Source organism: Anastrepha obliqua, chromosome 5 (genome assembly GCF_027943255.1).
Source record: "Anastrepha obliqua isolate idAnaObli1 chromosome 5, idAnaObli1_1.0, whole genome shotgun sequence".
NCBI classification, from domain to species: domain Eukaryota; kingdom Metazoa; phylum Arthropoda; class Insecta; order Diptera; family Tephritidae; genus Anastrepha; species Anastrepha obliqua.
The window spans coordinates 56635532-56656596 of NC_072896.1; the positions used below are offsets into that span (position 1 = coordinate 56635532).

The 21065-nt window shown below is 35.6% G+C and overlaps 1 protein-coding gene across 3 annotated transcripts in view; it reads left to right on the plus strand.

Annotated features, from left to right (window-relative positions):
- The window catches only part of LOC129247651 (junctophilin-1), a 58924-nt gene that overhangs the window by 15398 nt on the left and 22461 nt on the right, over nucleotides 1–21065 (plus strand). For 2 of the 3 annotated variants that reach the window (XM_054886866.1, XM_054886867.1), the window contains exons 2-6: nucleotides 1673–2250; nucleotides 13308–13522; nucleotides 17208–17467; nucleotides 17529–17665; nucleotides 17722–17862. In XM_054886866.1, the coding sequence (XP_054742841.1) occupies nucleotides 2000–2250; nucleotides 13308–13522; nucleotides 17208–17467; nucleotides 17529–17665; nucleotides 17722–17862 (1004 nt within the window). In that variant the 5' untranslated portion in view covers nucleotides 1673–1999. The remainder of the gene's footprint in view (nucleotides 1–1672; nucleotides 2251–13307; nucleotides 13523–17207; nucleotides 17468–17528; nucleotides 17666–17721; nucleotides 17863–21065) is intronic. The other variant, XM_054886868.1, reaches the window with a different exon arrangement.

The window sequence follows — 21065 nt, forward strand, 5'->3', positions numbered from 1 at the left end:
GATTATAGTTAACATTTTTCCTTACGCGTTTTGTTTCCCAGGGCCAATTAAATTTTTGAAGTGAAATTTTTAGGCGTCGATGGAGAGTAAAATTTTAAGGCCATGCAACGTTTTGGCCATTTTCGTTCCGGGTGAGAAAAAAAAGATTTAACGTAGAGGGAAAGGGGAGAGAGAGCTATACCTTATATACATACATATATCTTAGCTACACTTTAGGCTATTTTCTCTAAGTTTTTCCTTGTGGTTGTTAATTTCTGGTGAGAAATAAATCTGCCTACTTCTTGGCCCTCGTTTGTTGGTGCAAACTTGTAGAAAATAAATTTTTGTTACCTACTTTTTTGGCGTTATATTTCCTTTGTGCCTACTGTTTGGGGCGTTTTTTGGTCCCAATTTCTTTTGGGTTTTTTGTTTGGTGCCTACTTTTTGGCGCTTATTTCCGTTTCCTGGCTAGTGCTTGTGCGTACTATAAAGTGCTATCCATTCCGGCATCGGATTTATTGGTATTGCCTTGCGGTAATTTGCGCCGTTGCTGCGGTCCTGGAATCGCTGCGTTTGTGCGGGTGATAAACGCTCTGAGGAGTGCACGTTGTTGTCACGGTTTGTGTCCGGCGTTTACCTACACCGGTCGACCCTTTCTCCGTTTTTTGTAAATTGTGTCTATTTGTATTCTCTGCAAATTTTGTGAATTTATTTAGATATATATTCTTTCTCTCTCTCTCCCTCATTCTCTCTCGGGTCTCTCCCTATTTCTTTGTCTGCATTGAAAGTTTCACTTCTGTTATGTGTATTATGTGTTTCTGAAATGCGGTGATATGATCCTTTGTTTATAAAATCCTTAAGAAATTATCCCTGCTCGGACCCCAATTAAAAAACTTGGAAATTAATTAAGTTTTACAATTTATTTACTGATCTTATCGAATTCGTACCAATTTTATTCTCAAAACGTTTTTCAAAATTTTTACTTTTGCCAAGGCGCATTCTTTAAAGGTGATGGCACTAGACCAACAACAAAGTTTTGTACATTGGAATGTTTCGACAAAAGAAAATGACGAGCTGCGTCGAAAAGCCGACATGCATTTGAAGCTGGAAGCATACAACGATAGGGTGAATGGAACTGAAAGAAAAAATAACAAATCCTCTGGTCTACTGATATCACCCTTAATAGTTTCGCCTATAATTCTGCATTTTCATGAATATATGAAATTCCAAGCAACTCATATTCTTCCGACGATAGTGCCATAATCATACCCCAACTTAACTTACTATACGAGTATAATGATAGGCACTTTTTGAATCACACAATCACGTCCAGCGCACAAAAATATGTACTTATATAAACCTAGTTTCATGTTGTTCGCATTAGCCTATCCAAAAAACCATGAGATGTTGAGGGTATACATTTCTCTAGTAGCAGTTTTCTAGCTTTATTAAACCTACATACCACAGATTTTAGCTTTCTACTTATATAAAAGTGTTAGATCACTGTAATACAGTGTTATTATTCAAATTCTGGAGCTGACTGACTGCGTGGCACGGGTAAATTATACGTTGTAAGGGCTTACTATCTAACTCCTTTCATAGCAGGAATATGAAATCTATTACTCGTAGAATTAGATATGTTGCCTAATGCATTAATCTAATCTAAATTTATGTAATTATTTAACCTTTTCAGAAATGCGGTGAATGAACATATAAAACGAAATTAACAAAAGCTTCCTCGAAAATTAAATGCTGATTTCAAAAAGATATGAAAATGTTTAATAATGGAAATGTATTATTATAATAAAAAAGAAGATATTAATTTCTAAGTACATTTTCATTGTCGAGCAATAAATTTGATTTAAGGTGCATCCGAGAAATAAATAGACTTGTTTACGAATTATGAAACGTTTTTGGGATCAGAAGACGAATAGTGAATAATAGTTGTGCTAAACAAAGACATAACTTATAACCAAAGCTTGAAATATCTTTCAATTTGAACTTGAATGAATGTCGTTCAATGAATCCTTCTGGAGTAGAGAAAACTTCTCTTTTTGACAACACAAACAGTCAAGCCATGGTTGATGGTACGAAGCGACCACAAATTAGCGGCGGTCGCTTCGATTTTGAAGATGGAGGAACATATTGTGGTGGATGGGATGACGGCAAAGCTCATGGACATGGCGTGTGTACCGGGCCTAAGCATCAAGGAGCCTATGCAGGCGCTTGGACTTATGGTTTTGAAGTCTCTGGAGCCTATATTTGGCCAAGGTAATTCATACTTTTAGCACAAAATTATTATTATTATTATTATATAATTCGTACGTGTGTTTTAGCGGTGGCTTTATGCTATATATATATTTACATAGTCAAAGGGTGCAATTATTGTCCCGATTTCAAGCACTATTATTAAAGATGATTAAATTTGGCTTCCCTTTACAAGAATTTAATTTTATAAGGCTCTTACGGAGTGGGAATGATGTTCAGTACCTCCTTGCTCATTCGTCAAAGTGTACCTAAAACTAATATTTCATTCGAGTTTTCCAACACTGTTTCAATTAAGCAATTAGGCAATAACGCTACAGTCTGCGTTCCTTTGGCAACCTGCATTTTTTTTTTTCAATAAATAATATTGTGGTGGTACTATTTAGCTATGTAATACATTTTGTGCCATTGATTTAGGAATATTATAGAAATTGCTTAAAAAATGCGATCTTAACGCTCGCTGACAGACTGACAGCTGAATTTTGGTTAAGAGGTATGCTCAAATATAATCTAGATTGTTCCTATTCACTGTATTATCGCCACTTCCCAGAGATTTGGGACTCTTCTATATTTAGGTAACAGTTTTTACGACCTCGCACAGACCTTTAATCTGATTGAAAACCGAAGAATTGAGGGAACGTCCATTCGAAGGATGCTCACATGTGTAGTTCTTTTCTGAGTTCGATTCTTGGGTGCGAATGATTACTGTTCTACAAGTATTCAGATTTTGGAATGTTTCTTTGAGTATAAGTTTTATTTTCGCTTCCTTTCATGAGCGAGATATCGTCTCAATTTTTGTTTTTTATCACATTATCACGAGTGAGAAGTACAATATATGTCAGTATATGATAAGCTCTGAATATGATAGATTGATAAATTTTAAAATAATTTTTGCTCACTCATATGAAGAGTTGCCCGAACGTTGCGGACATCATTCGCTCATAAATATAAAAAAGACGTTGCAGCGCCTGATCGTCATCAAATGTGAAAATTGTGGTAGCTATAAAGTCAGTAGTGATTATGAATTTTAATGTAGAATATATAAAGAAACTTAAGGAAATATATTTTTACTATTTATAATATTTTATATATTTTTTACTGCTATTATTATTTTATTTGTAATTGGCGCTTATACCCTTTTTGGGTGTTTGGCCGGGCTCCTCTTCCTTTGTGTGGTGTGCATCTTGACCTTTTTCCACTAATGGAAAGACCTACAGTTTTAAGCCGCTTCCGAACGGCAGACATTTTTTATGAGGAGTTTTTTCATTTTATTATGAATGTGATCAATTTAGAGGTATCCGATTTTAAATTGGAATAAAACAAACAAATTCAAATTAATTGAGCAATTTTTATTATTTTTGTGTAGAACCATTCACGACAATTCTTTTTTAAAGATAATCCCTTTCAAATACTGGTCGCGACGGTACTTTAATTCGGCCATCCGTAAACACCAATTTTAGAATGAATCGCTGGAGAACTTCGGTGGATATCTCGTGAATAACTTTAGTAAATTCTAGATTTTTTATTCATTTAGAATTTGAGAATACATTTAAATTTATATACTTAGTTCTGTCATAACTTTTGTTACAAGTTAAGTTCTGTTACAAGTGGAGTTCATTATAAATATGAATTGATAATCCTTTTTTAATGAAGTTAGTTTTATTTAATCTTGCGAATATTACAAAAACAAAAAAATCATTCGAAATGGTCACCATTTGCTACAATCCTTCAAATCCTTCAGCTATTGCAGCACGCATGGTTTCCATGGATTCGAAGATTGTTTGAGACCTTCCAAATTTCTATGAGGTCTTCGACAGGACAAGTTCTCCAATTCTGTCCACAAACTTTAGTCCAATGGATTCCGATCTGTACTTCCAGGCGGCCTATCTTCTGCGGCTATGAACCCAGGAATATTGCCTCTACTGGGTGGTTTTTGCTTTAGGGGCTGGAGCGGAATCTTGCTAGAAAATCCAACGCTCTTCATTGAAGAGAGTACCGCTCAACTGCTTCACCACGCCTTCTGGATATCCTCCTGGTACACTTAGTTTTTTCCTTTTCCTCCACACTAAACTACAACTCCAACGAAGAGAGTGAGTGGCATACCTAGTAAAGCTTGGACCTTTTTTACTCTTAATGAATTCTTCATTAGGAAGCCGAGCATAGGCCTAGACATAGTAATCATAAAATCTATGTGTTTAGAAAAGGACATTTTCGACGAAAAGATGACTCCCTCATCTTTCTTTTCATGAATTTTAGCGAAAGTAGGAGTTACTAATCTGTAATGTTACTTAATTGCTACTTTACCTATATTGAATGAGTAAGCCATCTTGAAATCTAATGCAGTCAGACATTTTTTATTGCGACAAATATCAAGAAGAGCAATGGTCCCAGATGGATTCCTTGAGGTTCACCGCATCAGATACAATATTATTTATGTGGACGAATTGCGTGCTACAGCGTGATAGGACTCCAGTTTTTAAAGATTTCGAAAAGTCAACGAAAATGACATCTTATTGTTGCTCGATTTCAAATTGTTTTAAAATTAAATTTGAAAATAAGGGCAAGTTTGTAGGAGTGAACCTACTTCTAATGAAACCATGCTGAAAAAGGGATATGAATCCCGTATTCTGGAAAAGAATCCGTTTATGAACTAGTTTTTCGAGAAAATTAGGTATACCTACTTGAGATTTTGCAGATAGGACGATAATTTTGGAAACCCGATTTGCTCCCAGAAAGAAGAAATTCCCCTGGAATTAGCAATTTGTTAAAAATTATTGGCAGGGATAAAACTAATCCTGTATCGCAATTCTTTAATAAAGTAGGAGGGAAACCATCTTCCCCAGGATTGGGGTCGTTTGACAAGACCGAAAGGCCAACAAGAACTTCTTTCGCTGAGAGCTTTAAACCTGTAAGGCCAAGTGTGCTGTTATGTGAGCTTTAGATTGTTCCCGTTTCAGACTGAGGCACATAAACAGAGCGGAAAAAATATGCAAACGAGATAGTAATCTTTTCAACGTTCGTAGAAGATTCCCCCAAATTCTGTACCATATAAGGACTGTGTTTTGATTTTTGCTGTTTATAAATTGCCAAAATCGTACACTATTGAATCTTATTTCGCTCCCATTTTTGAGGACATATAGCAGTTATGATGTAAAAATGTACTCAGTTTGTATGCCTTGGTTTTCTTATTGTTCAGATCAGCAAGCCTAGATTTATACCAGGCCGGTTTGGACGATTTTTTTATTGGCATAGCAGGGACGAATTTTTACATTGTCACTTCCAGGTTATCGGGATATTCGTCATATGGCTGTGACATAACAGCTTTGGCTTAAACCGAATTCAATCTACGCGATATTTCACTGAATTTGACTTCTGTGAAGTTATATATAGTTACTAGAAATTACTAATTCTATACAATTATTAAATTCTAATACATAGTGTTTTGTGATGCACGGAGTTAGCAAGAGGGGATGAAGAATGGTATTTGATGTCAGATTTAAGGTCACTGCTAATAAATACCAAATCGAGAATACGATTGATGCCATTATGAACTCCGTTGATTTAAAAGATTAAATTCAGAAAGGTGTCGAATACCTTATATTCACTCTCAAATGGCAAAAATTGCTTGACGTCATCACCAAAAGACGTTTTAACGTTTGGAAAATTGATATTCAATGAACAGCAGTTGTTTGTATGTGTGGTGGTATATAACTTTCTGATATGAATATCGAAAGCGGTCTGAATTAATATCAGAAGATAGGTTGAGTTGTCTACTGGGTAGACTCACACGAACAACAAGTACACCGCTGGATTTAGAGAGACCAGTAGTATGGGGGCATCTGTCTTTGCGAAATACTTTATACACTTGACAATCGAATATTTCTGTAGTATGATGGCAAGTTTCTGTTAAAACTATGATGTCATAGAGGGTCGACGATGAAAAAAACAGCAACTGCAGCATTTTCATTCTTATAACGACAGCATTCTAATAATAAATAAGGAATTCTGCAGTCTTCAATGAATTACTAACAGTGTTGGCGCTCGCTAGGTCTGCTGTGGTTTCTCTTATTCTGTAAGAACGGCTGTACTTTTATGTTCTCTTACCAAAGCGATGTGTTAAAAAGTTTAACTTAATATTTGTTTGCTGCAGCAAGTTTAAACGATACACTCTTATAAGCTTCAATTTCGGCATTTTTCTTTACTGAGTCATAGCATCTCATATGCTTCTTATCAATAGCGGCGTGAACGTGTACGTAGTTGATAATATTTTCACAGTGGTCACAGTGGGATTGAAGTAGGTGAATGTACCCATTTAAAATTAATGATTACATCCGATTCGCGGTCTTCATTGCGCTCAACAGCAACGTTATTAGTTTTCCCTTTTACTATTCTTTTCCTGACGGCGACCAGTATGCAGTCTGGGCAAAAAATGTGCAAAAAAATGTGCTAGTCAGCTTGGATTTAAGCCCAAAATGTTACCAGAAAATGGTAATACGAGTATCTCTAAAAATAATAGTTTGGTGATTTTGGACCTTCATTGTCCCTTCTTGGTTCTTCAGAGGACAGGGTAAAGTTTTTAAAAACTAATTTTTTTAACTGCAAAGATAAATACTTAAAAAAAACTGTGCGTCATATACACTTTATCCTTTTAAATAGATTATTTAATATACTTTCATTCGACATATCGCTTTCTAAAAGAATATGAACTTTTACAACCGTGGGAGAACCTCAAAGTGAAAACAATGTTAATGACAATTTATGTCAGCAAAAATTTACAACTAATATACAACTCGCTTTGGAAAAACTTAACCATTTTAACATAACCATTTTAGTTTTAAAGTAACAACGCTTTAACCCATTTGAATGAGCATTTAGCGTAAATATAAATTGATTAGTTTAAACAAATTAAATTGGAGATAATATGATGCTTGTCAGATACATATACATGTATACACACACATATTTCTCATTTTTGGCATGGGGGCCAGAGGAGGTTGGCATAAAATTGTACTATTAATGCTATTGCGAGATTCGCATGCATTCCTTAACCTACAAATAATAATATAATAAAAAGCTTAAAGATCAACTTTCTTATAATATATTCTAAAAACATGAGTTTTACAAAAAAGAATATTAATTTCCACCTAATATGTTCTAAAAACAAATATATAAGTATAAGGTTTCGAAAAGTACGTATGGATCTCCTTCATTTTTTAATATGGTAATGGGAAAATTGATAATGTTCAACATGGTATTGTTCGTTCTTGTTTCTTACTTTCTAAATAACTTTTTCATAAATAACACTCATGCCCTATTTCATTAATCAATTTTAAATTTATCAGACTATTAATATTGAAAATAGCAAAATGTGGTATTGTAATTTCTTTGTGCATTACTATGAGGGCGAGTAATGAAAAACTCCCTTTAAAATCCCAAACGAACAATGAGAGAGGTTTGGAGAATCTTCCGGCAAAGCTTCCAAATGAGTAATGAGGGAGTTTTTGATAAAAACCTCACTCTCCTCCTAAGCGAGAAATGATGAAGCTTTGAATAATTACCCCTCAAACCTCCTAAACAATAAATTAAAGATGAAAAGTGAAGTTGTGTGAGTTAACTGAAATATTGAAATATCTTAGACTTCAACTCTTTAAAATTCAAATCATGCAAGCCTTTAAGCCTAACGATTACAATTTGCGAAAAATTTCTGCGAGACAATGTTAGAGCTATTTCCTACGATTTCCATTTTCATTTAAATGGAAGTGTAAATAAGGAAAATTATAGTTACCTACTTCTCGCTTAGAAAACATTGTATTGTTCTATTGTAACATCAGCAGCCACTTCACAGTCTAAAGGGATAATGTGGAATAATGAAACCATATTTTTTTTGAAAATCGTCGAGGTCAAGCAATTTCTGTGGACGGTGCATGCTGAATGATTATACATATATATATATATTATATATAAATACACTCGGAGGTTTGACATTGCCTGCCGAGGGGCGACCGCTATTAGAAAAATGTTTTTCTTAATTTTGGTGTTTCACCGAGATTCGAACCAACGTTCTCCCTGTGGATTCCGAATGGTAATCACGCACCAACCCATTCGGCTACGGCGGCCTGAATGATTAGTTTGTAATAATGAGAGAACATCAAGGGTCAGCACTTGAAGGAAATAATTTAAAGAAATTAAATCCGCTCTTACCATATCTTTTTTGTTATAGTTATTGAAATAAACTTTTACAATTAGTAATTATTTTTTAAGTAGCAAGTAGATGAAGCAACTGGTATAAATATACATATCTGCGCAGAGCAGGAATAGAGTTGCCTAAAATTACATTTGTTTGTAAAATAGTAATTTATACTTGTTTTATGAGATATGAGGTCTCTTCTTTTCGCCAAGCGTTAGAAAGTGGCGAATAGATGAAGCAACTGGTATAAATGAACATATTATATATTGGCAACGCGGGAATATAGCTGCCTTAAACTACATGTGTTTGTACGGCAGTGAGTGGTATCAGTCTAATAAGGTATGAATCTTACTCGCTAACTTTGTTGTTGCTTTCACATGCAAATTCTTCGTCAAGTGAACCGACAGGAAGATAGCGAGCAGAGAAGTGGCGAGTAGAAGACGCCTATTGTTGCTTACCTTTATAACTCGTCGACAGCTCGATTTTATGTTATTACTTACTCATGCGCGTTTGTCGGTTTGAAATATTTATCAAACTTATAACTAGTTTGGAATTTAAAGTATGCGAATTTAAATAATGACTAATTACAGTATATATTTGAAGTGGAAAAGAAGGAGAAAGTATTAAATATCATTAAATGCCTTAAAGTAGAAAATATATAGAAACCAAAAAATGACAGCGCACATGGATAATGGGATTATCGTGGGAAACGGTTATTTGTCGAGATGCTGGATGTAAACTAAAATATTTTCGAGTGTGCATTGGTTGAAAAGTTGGCATGATATTTGAGAGGATTTATTTAAGAGGTGTTTATGTATTATTATAGTGTGACTAAAATGGCATTTATGAGTTTTTTGTTTGGGTTTGTTTTTTTGATATTTTTTGGAAGAGAGCTACATTGTTACTAGTTAAGACCGTGTGAAAATTCATTCATTGATGTCTGTTTTGTTAAAATTTTGCGTTTTTTCCGAAATTGCTTGACCCCATATCTACACGTTCTATAAATAATGTTCAAAAAGCTCTGTTAAAACAGAAATCTCAGGTGAAGGTCGCGGATGTTAAAATATGTCTGTCTTACCGAATTTCTCGCAATTTCGTATAGTGACAACTCAATTTTTAAATGTAACGATCATCGGATATTTTAAGATAAATTAATCTCTATAGGCAGAATGAATGCTTATGGAACTTCAAATTTACAATATATAAACTAATGTACTTAAAAAGAAAAGCTTGGTTGGATATAGCAATAGAATTGGAAAAGGATTTGGAAGAAGTTAAACCCAAATAAAATATTTACGAAGCCCCCACGTTGCAGAAAAGAAAAAAAGGATAGCAAAGAGTCGGGTGCAAGAGCTGATACCATATATAGTATGTAGGTATGTATGAGCCTCACTTATATTATTATGATATGAAATGCCAATGAGTAACTTGGAAATGGTATAGTAATCTATCTATATATATAAATGTGAAAATCTGTCCCTATATTCGCTTAAAACTCGCGAACGGGCTCACCTATCCAAACCAAATTTTTAGGCTTTGTTTGGACTATTCAGTAGATGGTTTGTGTTTTAAAATTTTAAGAATCGGATACCAGGGTCTCGAGAAATAGGCCAAAACGTGAACCCGGGTAACCCTAGGATGTGTTTGTACAATATGGGTACCCAATGGAAGCTGCTGATGATTCTATAGTATACAGTATTTTTGATGCCGCTCCGTGGCTAGGGTCTCGAGATATCGCCCAAAATGTGGACCCCGATAACTTAAGGATGTGTTTGTACAATATGGGTAGCAAATGGAAGCTGCTGATGATTCTATAGTATAGAGTATTTTTAATGCCCCTCCGTAACTAGGGTCTCGAGATATAGACCAAAACGTGGACCTGGATAACCCTAGGATGTGTTTGAACCGGTACCTTACCTGTATATAGGTGACCACCACAATCAAATTTTAAAAAAGTACAGAAAAGGCTATTGTGACATCTTTAGAAAGTATGTTGAATGAAAAAAATCAACTAATTCAACTGTTTAAACATTTTACGAGTTCTATAAAGAAAACTTAATATGAAAAATTTCTTGCGATATACAAACATTTTATGTATGGTGGTGCGAAGCCCACTGGGTGATGCTAGTTAAATATAAATTTCAATCATATATGAATATAATTATATGCATATTTCTGATTGTGAGAGAATGCTGAGTTTACGACTAAGGTTTTTGAAGGTGTAGGTTTATTTGACACAATGCCACCAAAGCCTTCACCACAATAACCTCTACCCGTGTTGCATCGTTCTGCTCGTCAACATCAAATACTTGAGTGTCATCGCACACAAATACGTTGGAATATGATATTCTCCTAACAGTTATTTAAAATTTTCCTACTGAGAATAGTTTTGTATAATGTTTTTTTGCAGGATTTAAAACTATTTAAATTAAAGACTATATAAAGTGACCCCATTTCTGTTCTACTCCGGCTTGTAAAGAAGAAACTCAACACCACATCTGCGCAATACAATTTATTAAGAATATAATGCTATAAATGTTTCAAACCAAATAAGTGTAAAAAAAGTTAGGAAATGTTTGGAGATAAAAACACGATTTATTGCCGAAGCTTTGATTTTTATTTTCAGTATGATAAGTATGATAGTATTCACATATCTTAATGCCCAATTTTTACAATCAATTTGATAATTTATCAGACTGCTAAATTGTAAAATTTTGTTAAGACATTTTCCTATTTTCAATTCAAAACGTCAGATATATTAAATGAATGTTAAGTTATTAGGTTATAATTAATATATTTTGGTTTTGTATTTTTATTTTCTGTGTTCAAGACCGGATTAATAATAAAATGACAAACTAAATAGATTTTGGCTTATATTTTTTTTTTTGTTTATCATTGGTAACACTATACTAATTACAAACATTAAAACAACTTATACTCTTGGTTGTGCCTGCCTGGGTTGTGCCTGACCGACTAATTAAATACATATGTATGCATAAGGGCACTATGTTGAATCAAATTTTCGAACAAATGAATTTTAACATGAAGCAGTAAATAAATTGAAGAGCAGTAATATTAAACAAAAACACACAAACAACAGTAGGAACGATGGAGAATGGAACTTCTTTCATCTCAGCGGCTACGTGTTCTTGTTGTCACAAGCTGGTTGACAAGGAGTACCGAATTGGACTCCATACGAACGTATTCCACTTTCATTATGTGTGGTTATTGCGCCGTTTAAAAACTAAGTTTATCTAAACATGAGAGTAATTGTCGGTGTGCTTGCGTCATAAGGAGTAGTAGCTATATGAATAACCTCCAGAAACTAGCGTTTATTGTATTGTGTCTATTGTTGGCTTCGTCATCAAAATTTGTGCCTCTACATTAACTTTAAGTTTGATTTGTAAACGGAAATCCTTGTATTTAGTTTTGGTTTATACCTGATATATGTATGGGGAGCCGTTGCCATTACATGAAATTATGTGAATTAGGTAAGATTTCTCGAATTTGTGTATTTTGCCCTTAGTGTTGCTGTAAATTTGTTGTAGCGTATTACTGTGTTAACGTTATGTTAAAATTTCGATTTTTTGATCGTTTCCGATATTCATGATTGATAACTGATATGCATATTTTCGGATCTTTTTGAATATCTACATACATATATTTTTCTTTTTATGCTTGATGTAATTATTTTGTATGGGTGATCTGACTAAGCCAGTAGAGAAATCATTCTGTCCAAGCTTATTTTAATGATGTGAACATTTTTTCATAGCAGACGTTGTCATTTATTGACAGGATCCTTGTATCAAAATGTTAGTTAATAGTGGTATATTTTTAATGCTTAGAATTAAACTGTGTCAATCTCCCAGTTGCTGTAGGCTTATTGTATTAGTCGTTTAATGAACATTTCTTAATACAAAACTTTCAAAGTCAAAAATAAGTCCTTCGGCAAACGAGTTTGATCTTTATTTGAAATCCACTTTGAGGCCAATATCTAAACAACGCTATGATATGAAACAGCGAAGCGATATCAAATGACGCTAAACGTTCACCATCAAAGAAGTATGCCCTTTTTCTTGTTTTTGAATTTCGTCGTGCCTTTTACATTGTATTTAGAAGATTTCCTTGATTTTTGAAAACGTTGACAACATATGTATTTATATAAATTATGAGACGGAGAATTGACGGATGAACATGCAGGTCTGAGCGGAGTCCCTTCTTTATGAATTCTGTACCAACCGCATATTCTCGGTGCATTTGCGGTTTTACTGGTCAATGATTTGGCCGCAGCTGCCGTAACCAAATGGGCTGACGTGACTAGCATTCAGAATGCGGATTCAAAACCCTAGGCACGAAACACTAAATGATAGAAAAAGTTACTTTCTAATAGCGGTCGCTCTTCGGCTGGCAATGGCAAACCTTCGAGTGTATTTCTGCCATGAAAATGCTCCTCATAAAAAAAACTGAAGGTTCCTCCATTTGGAGAACAAGTATTATTCATCTACGACCGCTGTATAATGTAAAGTGAAATTGATGATGAGTGACTATCTTTCCAATAAAATTCAGGTGGCAACGTTACTGAAAAAAATTGTTTTTGGAATAACTTTTTCTTAAAAATATTAGCCGTGATACCCACGACTATGTCTCCTTTTTAATAAACTATTCTTTTTAAATACAAATTAGTAAAATCAAACAATATTTTGACCGCTTTTGTAGTAATCCACGGTTTCTAAAATCTTTGAACGATTTTCGTTACGCAGATCGAGGAGTTCATTTCCTCAATTATCACTTCCTTCGAAGAATTTTTCTGTATCTGTTATCCAGGACAGAAAACGTTTTTAGTTTCAAGTGTAATATATTCCTTTTTTCCTTTCAGTGGTTCGCACTATGAAGGGCAATGGCAAAATGGACGTCGTCACGGCTTGGGCGTGGAACAAATCGGCCGACAGATATATCGAGGTGAATGGTCGAAAGACGGGCATAAAGGAAGATATGGCATTCGGGAAAGTACGGTTTCAACTGCGCGATACGAGGGAACTTGGAATATGGGCTACCAGGATGGTTATGGTTGTGAAACTTATGCTGATGGAGGTAAGGCATTAAAATATGGATAATCATTTACATATATATATGCTACACCTGAATTTCATTAAAAATTAAATAATTTAGGTACTTTAGTTTTTCTTATTCCAAAATAAACTTTCTCCTGATCCGCATACATACTTATACGTATGTAATTATAATATATAACTAAAAACATGGATTTTTCAGATTTAAGCCATTAATTTGTAGTGATTGCTCTTGCGCTTTCTTTATTGTTATGGAGAAAGCAAGATGGGCGGGAAACTTAGGCGTTTGAATTAAATGGCACATTAGCAGGGATCGCAGGAATTCTTGGAATTAAGAATAATCTGTGACCCAAGGCTATTATAATTTTGTTCACATAACATAACACATAAAAATATAAATACGAAGCAAGTAAAATTTTGAAAAACGTGCGAAACCAAGCCCTCTGTTAGGTAAATTCGTGTTGCTCGATGACGACTTATTCAAATTCGGCCAAAAATAATAAAGCCCAAAAGTTTTCATAGCCATTGAATTGTACCGAAAAGATGCACTGCCGAATAATAATTACCGAAAACAAACGATGAGTCCAAATTAAATTATGGTTTGTTTTGATTTTAAAATTTTAACAATAGTCATTATAAACACCTTATAATATTTAAGTGAGCATTAATTCATTCACCATTCTTGCATGATGGAAAGAATAATGAGATGGCGCCTATCATAGTGCCGTTACTTTACGCTCAGCGAATTTGACAATGAGTTACGTGGTTTTAGCTCCAGTATAGCCAGATTACCATTTTCGTAACTTGATTTAGCATTTTTTGTTTGTTATTTGTTTTGTTATTTAGTCTCGGAGTCTTAGTTCTTTCTTCATGCCATTTTTGTAGTCTGTTCTTATTAAAAGTAATGTTTATAATTTTGTAAAATATACATTTTTTTAAAATTAGTTCAATTAATTAATTTGTGGGTAGAGCAGCTCTTATTTTACAGAGTAAGCCATCATGCCAGACACGGTCGAAGGCTTGAAATGGGTCGAGATATGCTGCTGTGCAATACTTCATCTGTTCACATGCTTTTTTTATATTATTTACGAGTTTATGTACTTGTTCAATGTACTTGTGTTTTTCTGAAGCCGAATTGGTGATTTGGGTTTAATTTTCGGTCTTCAATTATGGGCATCATTCTTTTTAGAAATAGTGACTCCAAAACTTTTTAGGGCTTGTTGCCTAGCTGATGGGTCGATAAGATTCCACTTTTCGGCGATTTTCCCGTGTTTAAGGATCAGTTTGATTAGTGCAACTTTTCATTGGGGAGGAACAAAACCAGTTAATATTGAGGCATTTTATACATATACGCGTGAGGAAAGATATTCCTTTTGCTGAGAGTTGCTTGAGCACTTCTCCAGTGATGAGATCATATCCGAGGGTCTTCTTAGTTTTAAGCTTTTTTATTGCTTCTTTCACTTCGTTTTTTGAAAAAAATTTTATGTGTTAACTTTTTGAGCAGTACTTAGCGAGGGTTCGATATCATGTGGGGTAAATCTTCGGAATAAAGTAAATGTCTGAGCTTTATAAAGATCCGACTTAGCCCATTTGTTATTTTTTAACTTTTTTGCTTCTTTCAAAATAGAGTAGTCTGAAAAAGAGGATGAATCAAGGTTACTGTGATAGTTTTGTAGTTGAGAGTTACGTTCATTTTTGAGAAGTTCCTTAAGTTCTTGAGTAAGCTAGTTCAGAGTTTTTTTGTCTCCAGGGAGTCTAATTTGTTGCCAATGCGTTCTCGCCTGCCATTTTTCTATCAGTTTTTATTCAACTATACCAGATATCTATTAGCAAAGTGTGGATTTCCAAGCTGCTTTCTGGAGTCAGCTATGAAAATGCTCTACAGATTTAGATATATCTTCGTTGGTCTTGAGAGGGTGCTTCAGATCAATTGCTCAGTTTTGCTGCTGTAAAGACAGCATGTGGAAAGGGAGTCAGCTGAGTATTTATTCAACGTGATTAGTACTGGAGAGTAGTCGGAGGAAAGTTCATAACATCAGTTATACGTTATTTCACTAGCCGGAATAATTCTTGCTACACAAAAGTCGATTAAATCGGGTATTTTATTTGTGTCAGTCGGCCAATATGTTGGGGAGCCTGAAAAGGCTGTGATGAGATTCAATTTCGTTATCGCTGCTAACAGCTGGCGACCTTTTGTGGTAGAGAGTCGAGATCCCCACGACGTGTGTTTGACGTTATACAGGTAGTCTCTCCCTGCAAGGAATCTGTTGCCGATGGTTGAGAAGAATTTTTCACATTCCTCAGATTTTATAGCACGCTTGAGTGGAATTTCTAGGAGGACTTGCGGGTTTTCCACAACTGTGTTCGTGGTTTGGATAGCTTCTGTGAAATAAGAGTTAATGATGTAGTGATTGATGGAGTTTTTTATGAGAATAGCAGAGCCAGCATGCGATGTTTTAACGTTGTGCATTGCATTATATAACTTACAAAAGGAGTTTTTATCGGTGAAATTAGTCATGTCAATGTCGTGTGATTTGAGAAGCAGAGGAGAATATTCACGGGTTTGAGGGGTTAATTTTTAAGTCGTGAGGGCAACGAGTAGGTTCATCATTGAATAGACTTGTTGCAAAACTTGTTTAAGGAGTGCCATCATTTCTCGCATTTCACTTGAGGACTCCGTTGTTGTTTCTTTGAGCTGATGGTGTACTCATATTTTCTGGGATATTTTTAGTATCTTGAGAATATGAAAGTGAGTTAGGGTTGTGCCTGGGCGCTTGAGTAGCAGGAATGGACTTTGATGAATTTTGAGCGACGGGTGTTGGGTTCTCATCCTGTTTTCTCAATCGTGGGTATATGAGCTTCTGTAGATTTTTATACATCATGCAGTCTTTATAATTTGCTGGATTATTTCCTTCGCATAAGGCACGTTTGGCGTCGTCTGTTTTCGTCTTACGCGTGCAATTTGAGGATATGTGAGCTCCAGCGCACTTAATGCAAACGGGTTTTCTGTAGCAGTAGGTTTTTTGTGACCAAACTGCTGGCAGTTATCGTTAGGGAAGTTATTTAAATAAGTGTAATAAGTGTTTTGTTAAATAATATTGCAGAATAATAATTCAAAATAATTATAAAAACTTTTTAATCATAATATAAAAATTTAATGTATTTTTGGCATTGCTATTTTAGTGTTTGCAACTGTATACTTGTATGTACGTATGTGGCCATAATCCACAATCGCCTAAGTTGATTTAAGAAAGGTTTGAGATTTATATGCTACCACCTTATACCAAGAATGGTCTGTATTTACGTGAAATCCCTAATTTCTGTACATGTTTCTTTAACAAGTTATTGATGAAAATATATTGGCTTCAACTGTCATATGCAATTTGCTGCTCTACCTTCAGCAAACACAGTTAACCACCACCTACAATAATTTCAAGTTAACGTTACGCTGGGTAAACATCAAAACGCGTTTTTGAGAGTATTGAGTACTTTTTATAAATACGTAAAGCAAGCACTTGGCACTAAACAAGTTATTATATACTTAAAAGTACACCACTTTATCTACTTAGTATTACTCTAATTAAATTATATTAGTTATACAACAAAGTACATATTACTATAACTTGAAAAGCAGGAAGAAAAATTTAGTATTACTTCACAGCATGACATTTGCGAAAAAATTGTTCAAATAATATATTTGCATATAGGTAAATACCAAGGTCAATGGCAAGAAGGAAAACGGCATGGGTATGGAATCCGTACATCCGCTCCCTTTGGGCTAGCATCTCATTATCGTCGAAAAGATATTCATTCATCACAGAACTCTCTACGCAGTTCTGACATTGGCGAAGTCGATAAAGGCCGGTCAGAAGAAATCAGAGGTGGCTTTGTCCTGACTGCAAAATCTGATAAACTTCCGACGCGGCGCAATAGTTTAACGGAAAAGACAAAAAAAGGATTTTTATCGGTAATAAGGAATTCAAAGTTAAAAATATAATTTATTTTAATTATTGACTTCCGTTTGGCAGGGGTTTAAAATGCGTAAACAAAAAAGCACAGGGGATTTGGAAAAACGAGGCACATTGACATCGAGCAGCGTAAGGTCCACAACGTCCACCTCATCATGGGTAAGCACAGGGTCAGAGCAATCGAATTTAACTACGAGGTAAAGAAATAACTTGTGATTAAAATACGATTTCAACAACGTCTTTTGTATTTAAGATCAACACGTACGGATTCTAATGCTAGCTTTACAATGGAAGATGAGCAGCTAGATTCTGCAGTGACAGAGACATATATGGGGGAATGGAAGAAAGACAAACGTTGTGGCCATGGTGTTGCAGAGCGTAGTGATGGTCTAAAGTAAGCACACATTTACATTTACACATTTATTTATACTTGTGTCCACTACTGGTAAAAATCCGCTAAAAATCGACTACGGATCAATTTTTTCGTATGATTTATTTAAACCTAAGGGAAAAATTGATAAAAGATTATTTATTTTATTGACATAACATAAGCATATGATTTTGGCATTAATCAAATCATAGGATGGAAGCTCTTATGTGCATCTAGCACGGGTTTCCTTTATCTGCTGCTGTATTCCCTATTGCCTTCGAGCAGATTAATAAAATAATATTAAATGGTATTGATCATTTAGATAGAAGATGCCATCTTTTATACCGAAAATGAGATCTTAGTGAGCCTACGCCTATTGTTATTATAGTCAAAACACCAACATATGTGTACATATCTAAAAAGCAGAGATTTGAATCCAAATATACTTCGCTATATTGAAAAAACTCTCTACAGACCCATGTAGCTTTTCAAATGTAATAAGGCTATACATACAGCACACGTGGATATTTCTAAATGAATTTTATCGCATTGCGAGGGTAAACCTGCCACATTAAACATGGAACTTGATTTCATTCAGCACTCTTTCGCCATTTTCGGCATTTACCTCACCAAAGGCAACTTCGATTTTATGTTCCATACATTTATCCTTAACGACCCCCACAAAATAGTTCAATGGAGTCAAATTTCAGTTTGAGGTTGCTTTTCCGGCACGTGTGCCGGCCTGTAATGGCCGCTTGCCACATTTCTGTTCGTCAACAAATCTCCGAGGTAAAGATGGGCTTCAGATGAAAATATTAATTTTGGGCAAAAATGCTCATCTTTCATTTCCATATGTTTTAAAAGCGTGTATGACCGTGCTCAGCAAATCACTTTTATATACATACGGACACAATTTAAGTGTGATACGCTAACTGAAAAACTTCTCCAAGCGTGATACCACATATTTCTTCGAATCAGCTTTAATGTTTTCTCTTCTCATCTCTGAAAGGACCCCTTCTTAATACAAACTCTTGACTACAAAGTATATTAAAACCATAAACAAAACGCTGTTCAAAACTTTTCGTCTCGTGGCATCCCGCAAACTTTATTATGATTGGCCGGAACCTCACAACTTGGTTCGGTTAATGGCCCCACACATCATTGATTATTGCCCAAGAATGATAAAAGGAAGGTTACGGTCTGGATGACCAATTATCTTTTTTTAATTAGACTCAGTCTCATATGTGTGGCATTATTCTGACAATAGCACCTTGAATGGTAGCCTCGAGCTAGTTCAAGCGGTGTCAAGAAGTAGGATTGTGGTGGCCTACTGGAACCACAGCTTAGATATATCGATGTTGTCGGCCTACCGTCACAGAAGGTCGATTGCCATCGCCCTATATCGAGGATCGTTGATGGTTACGGTATTGCCTTCCTCATTTTGAAGTAAATAAGGTGATGATGCCGCCATGCCAAAAATCGCATCAAGCAGTAAGTATCCGAGTGAATCCGTTGATATTTAATTGAACAGTCGAACACTTGTGGACTGTGCCTAACAATGACAAATTTGCTTGTTTACATACCCACTGAGCCAAAATTGGTCTTCGTCCTAGCAGAAGATTATGTATCGGATTTATGTATTTGTAAATTTACAACAGAACCAGAAATTCGATAAGGAACGAAAACCACCACCAACGGTTGTGAGCACTATATATAAGACGCAGAGGTGTGGCCAAAATCTCTCAGAGATTTTGAAGCAAGCAGCTGATTCAGATTACAAGGTTAGCCATCCGAAGAAAAGTTGTGAAAGTAACTTTTGTTGTGTGTGTTCCCGGAAGAGTTCAGAGAGCTTTTGAGTGCCGTAATTTAAAATCTTTCCAGGGTAGGCATGCATTAAGTTTGACTGCCAAAATTTGTCGTAGATATCTATGGGGAGGTGGTCCAATAGAGCCTCCAAGGCCTGGGTGGGTATGATAGATATTGATGCTGCCCTTTGTACCCTTTCCAGTTTGCTCTTGTATGCTATATTTTCCAACGTTGGCCACCAAACAGTGACTCCGTGGAAGATAATGGGCCTTACACTCCCAGTGCATTCGTTTTGCATTAAAATGGGGCATCTTTTCGATGTTTCAGTTCTAGTTCAGTCTATGGTCTAGAAAAGTCACTTAGTGAAGGGGCCTTGAAAGCGGATATTTCATGTTTTTTTGTGAATACCACCATTCCGGTCTTTGTGGGGTAGACACTCAGTCAATTCTTAATGGGCAATGTAGAAAGCGTTTTGCAATTGTTCGCTCAGAACTTGGATCCGCATAAACGATGGCATTACAGCTAGTATTTTGCAATCTTAAGAGTAGATTGTTTACAGTAAGATTCCAGAGTATGGGGGAGAGGACTCCTTCGTGAGCAGTGCCTCTCACTGCGTATCAAGAAATAGCCGAACAACGAAGGCGGTAACAGCATCCGGGTCGAGGTCGTTGAAATCTCTTCTATATCGAGAAACATGCCTCGTGTAATTTTCTTTAAAGGCATGTCTCCTTTGTACAATACATGTAGAACTGTGTCGTGGACAGCTTGCTTAAGGGAGTGCGTGCTGGCACGGTCAGATGCGATTCGGGTGGAAAAATTTTGAGGAAGAAGTGGGTGAGATCTATTGGCCTAAAGTCTTGGCATTCCATATGCCTCCTCTGAGGATGGAAACTACTCTTGCCATGGTCCATCCCTTAGTATGAAGCAAGTCTCATAGATATTCGTGAGAGGGAACTTAAAATATAACAAGCCCTTTGTAGTTCAGGGGGAAAGATGCCATTTAGAGAGAGGCTAAGAGGCTAATCGCTCTAGATCGTGTTAAAATTAATTATAAAAACGTTGAACACATCATGTGTGATTTCAATGTTTTCATTGATGGGCAGCAAACAAGTTTTAGAAATCCGTCGCTTCTGATGTTGATAATTACAGTGCAGTGTATCGACCCTTACTAGACTTATGCACTCTCGCCTACAGCCAGTAGCCAGGAGCACTACTCCCCTGTTACTGCAAAACGAGGTCATTGTATTCGTCAGCCCATCGAAGCCAGAAATGTTGCTTTAGGCGATGACATAGTTTCTAGTGCTTCTTAGCACTAGCGGACCCGACAGACTTCATTCTGTCAAATAGATTTTGAATGTGGCAGTTTATATTTCGACCTTAAGACATTTTTACTCTGCTGACCCTCACATACCGCTCTATCA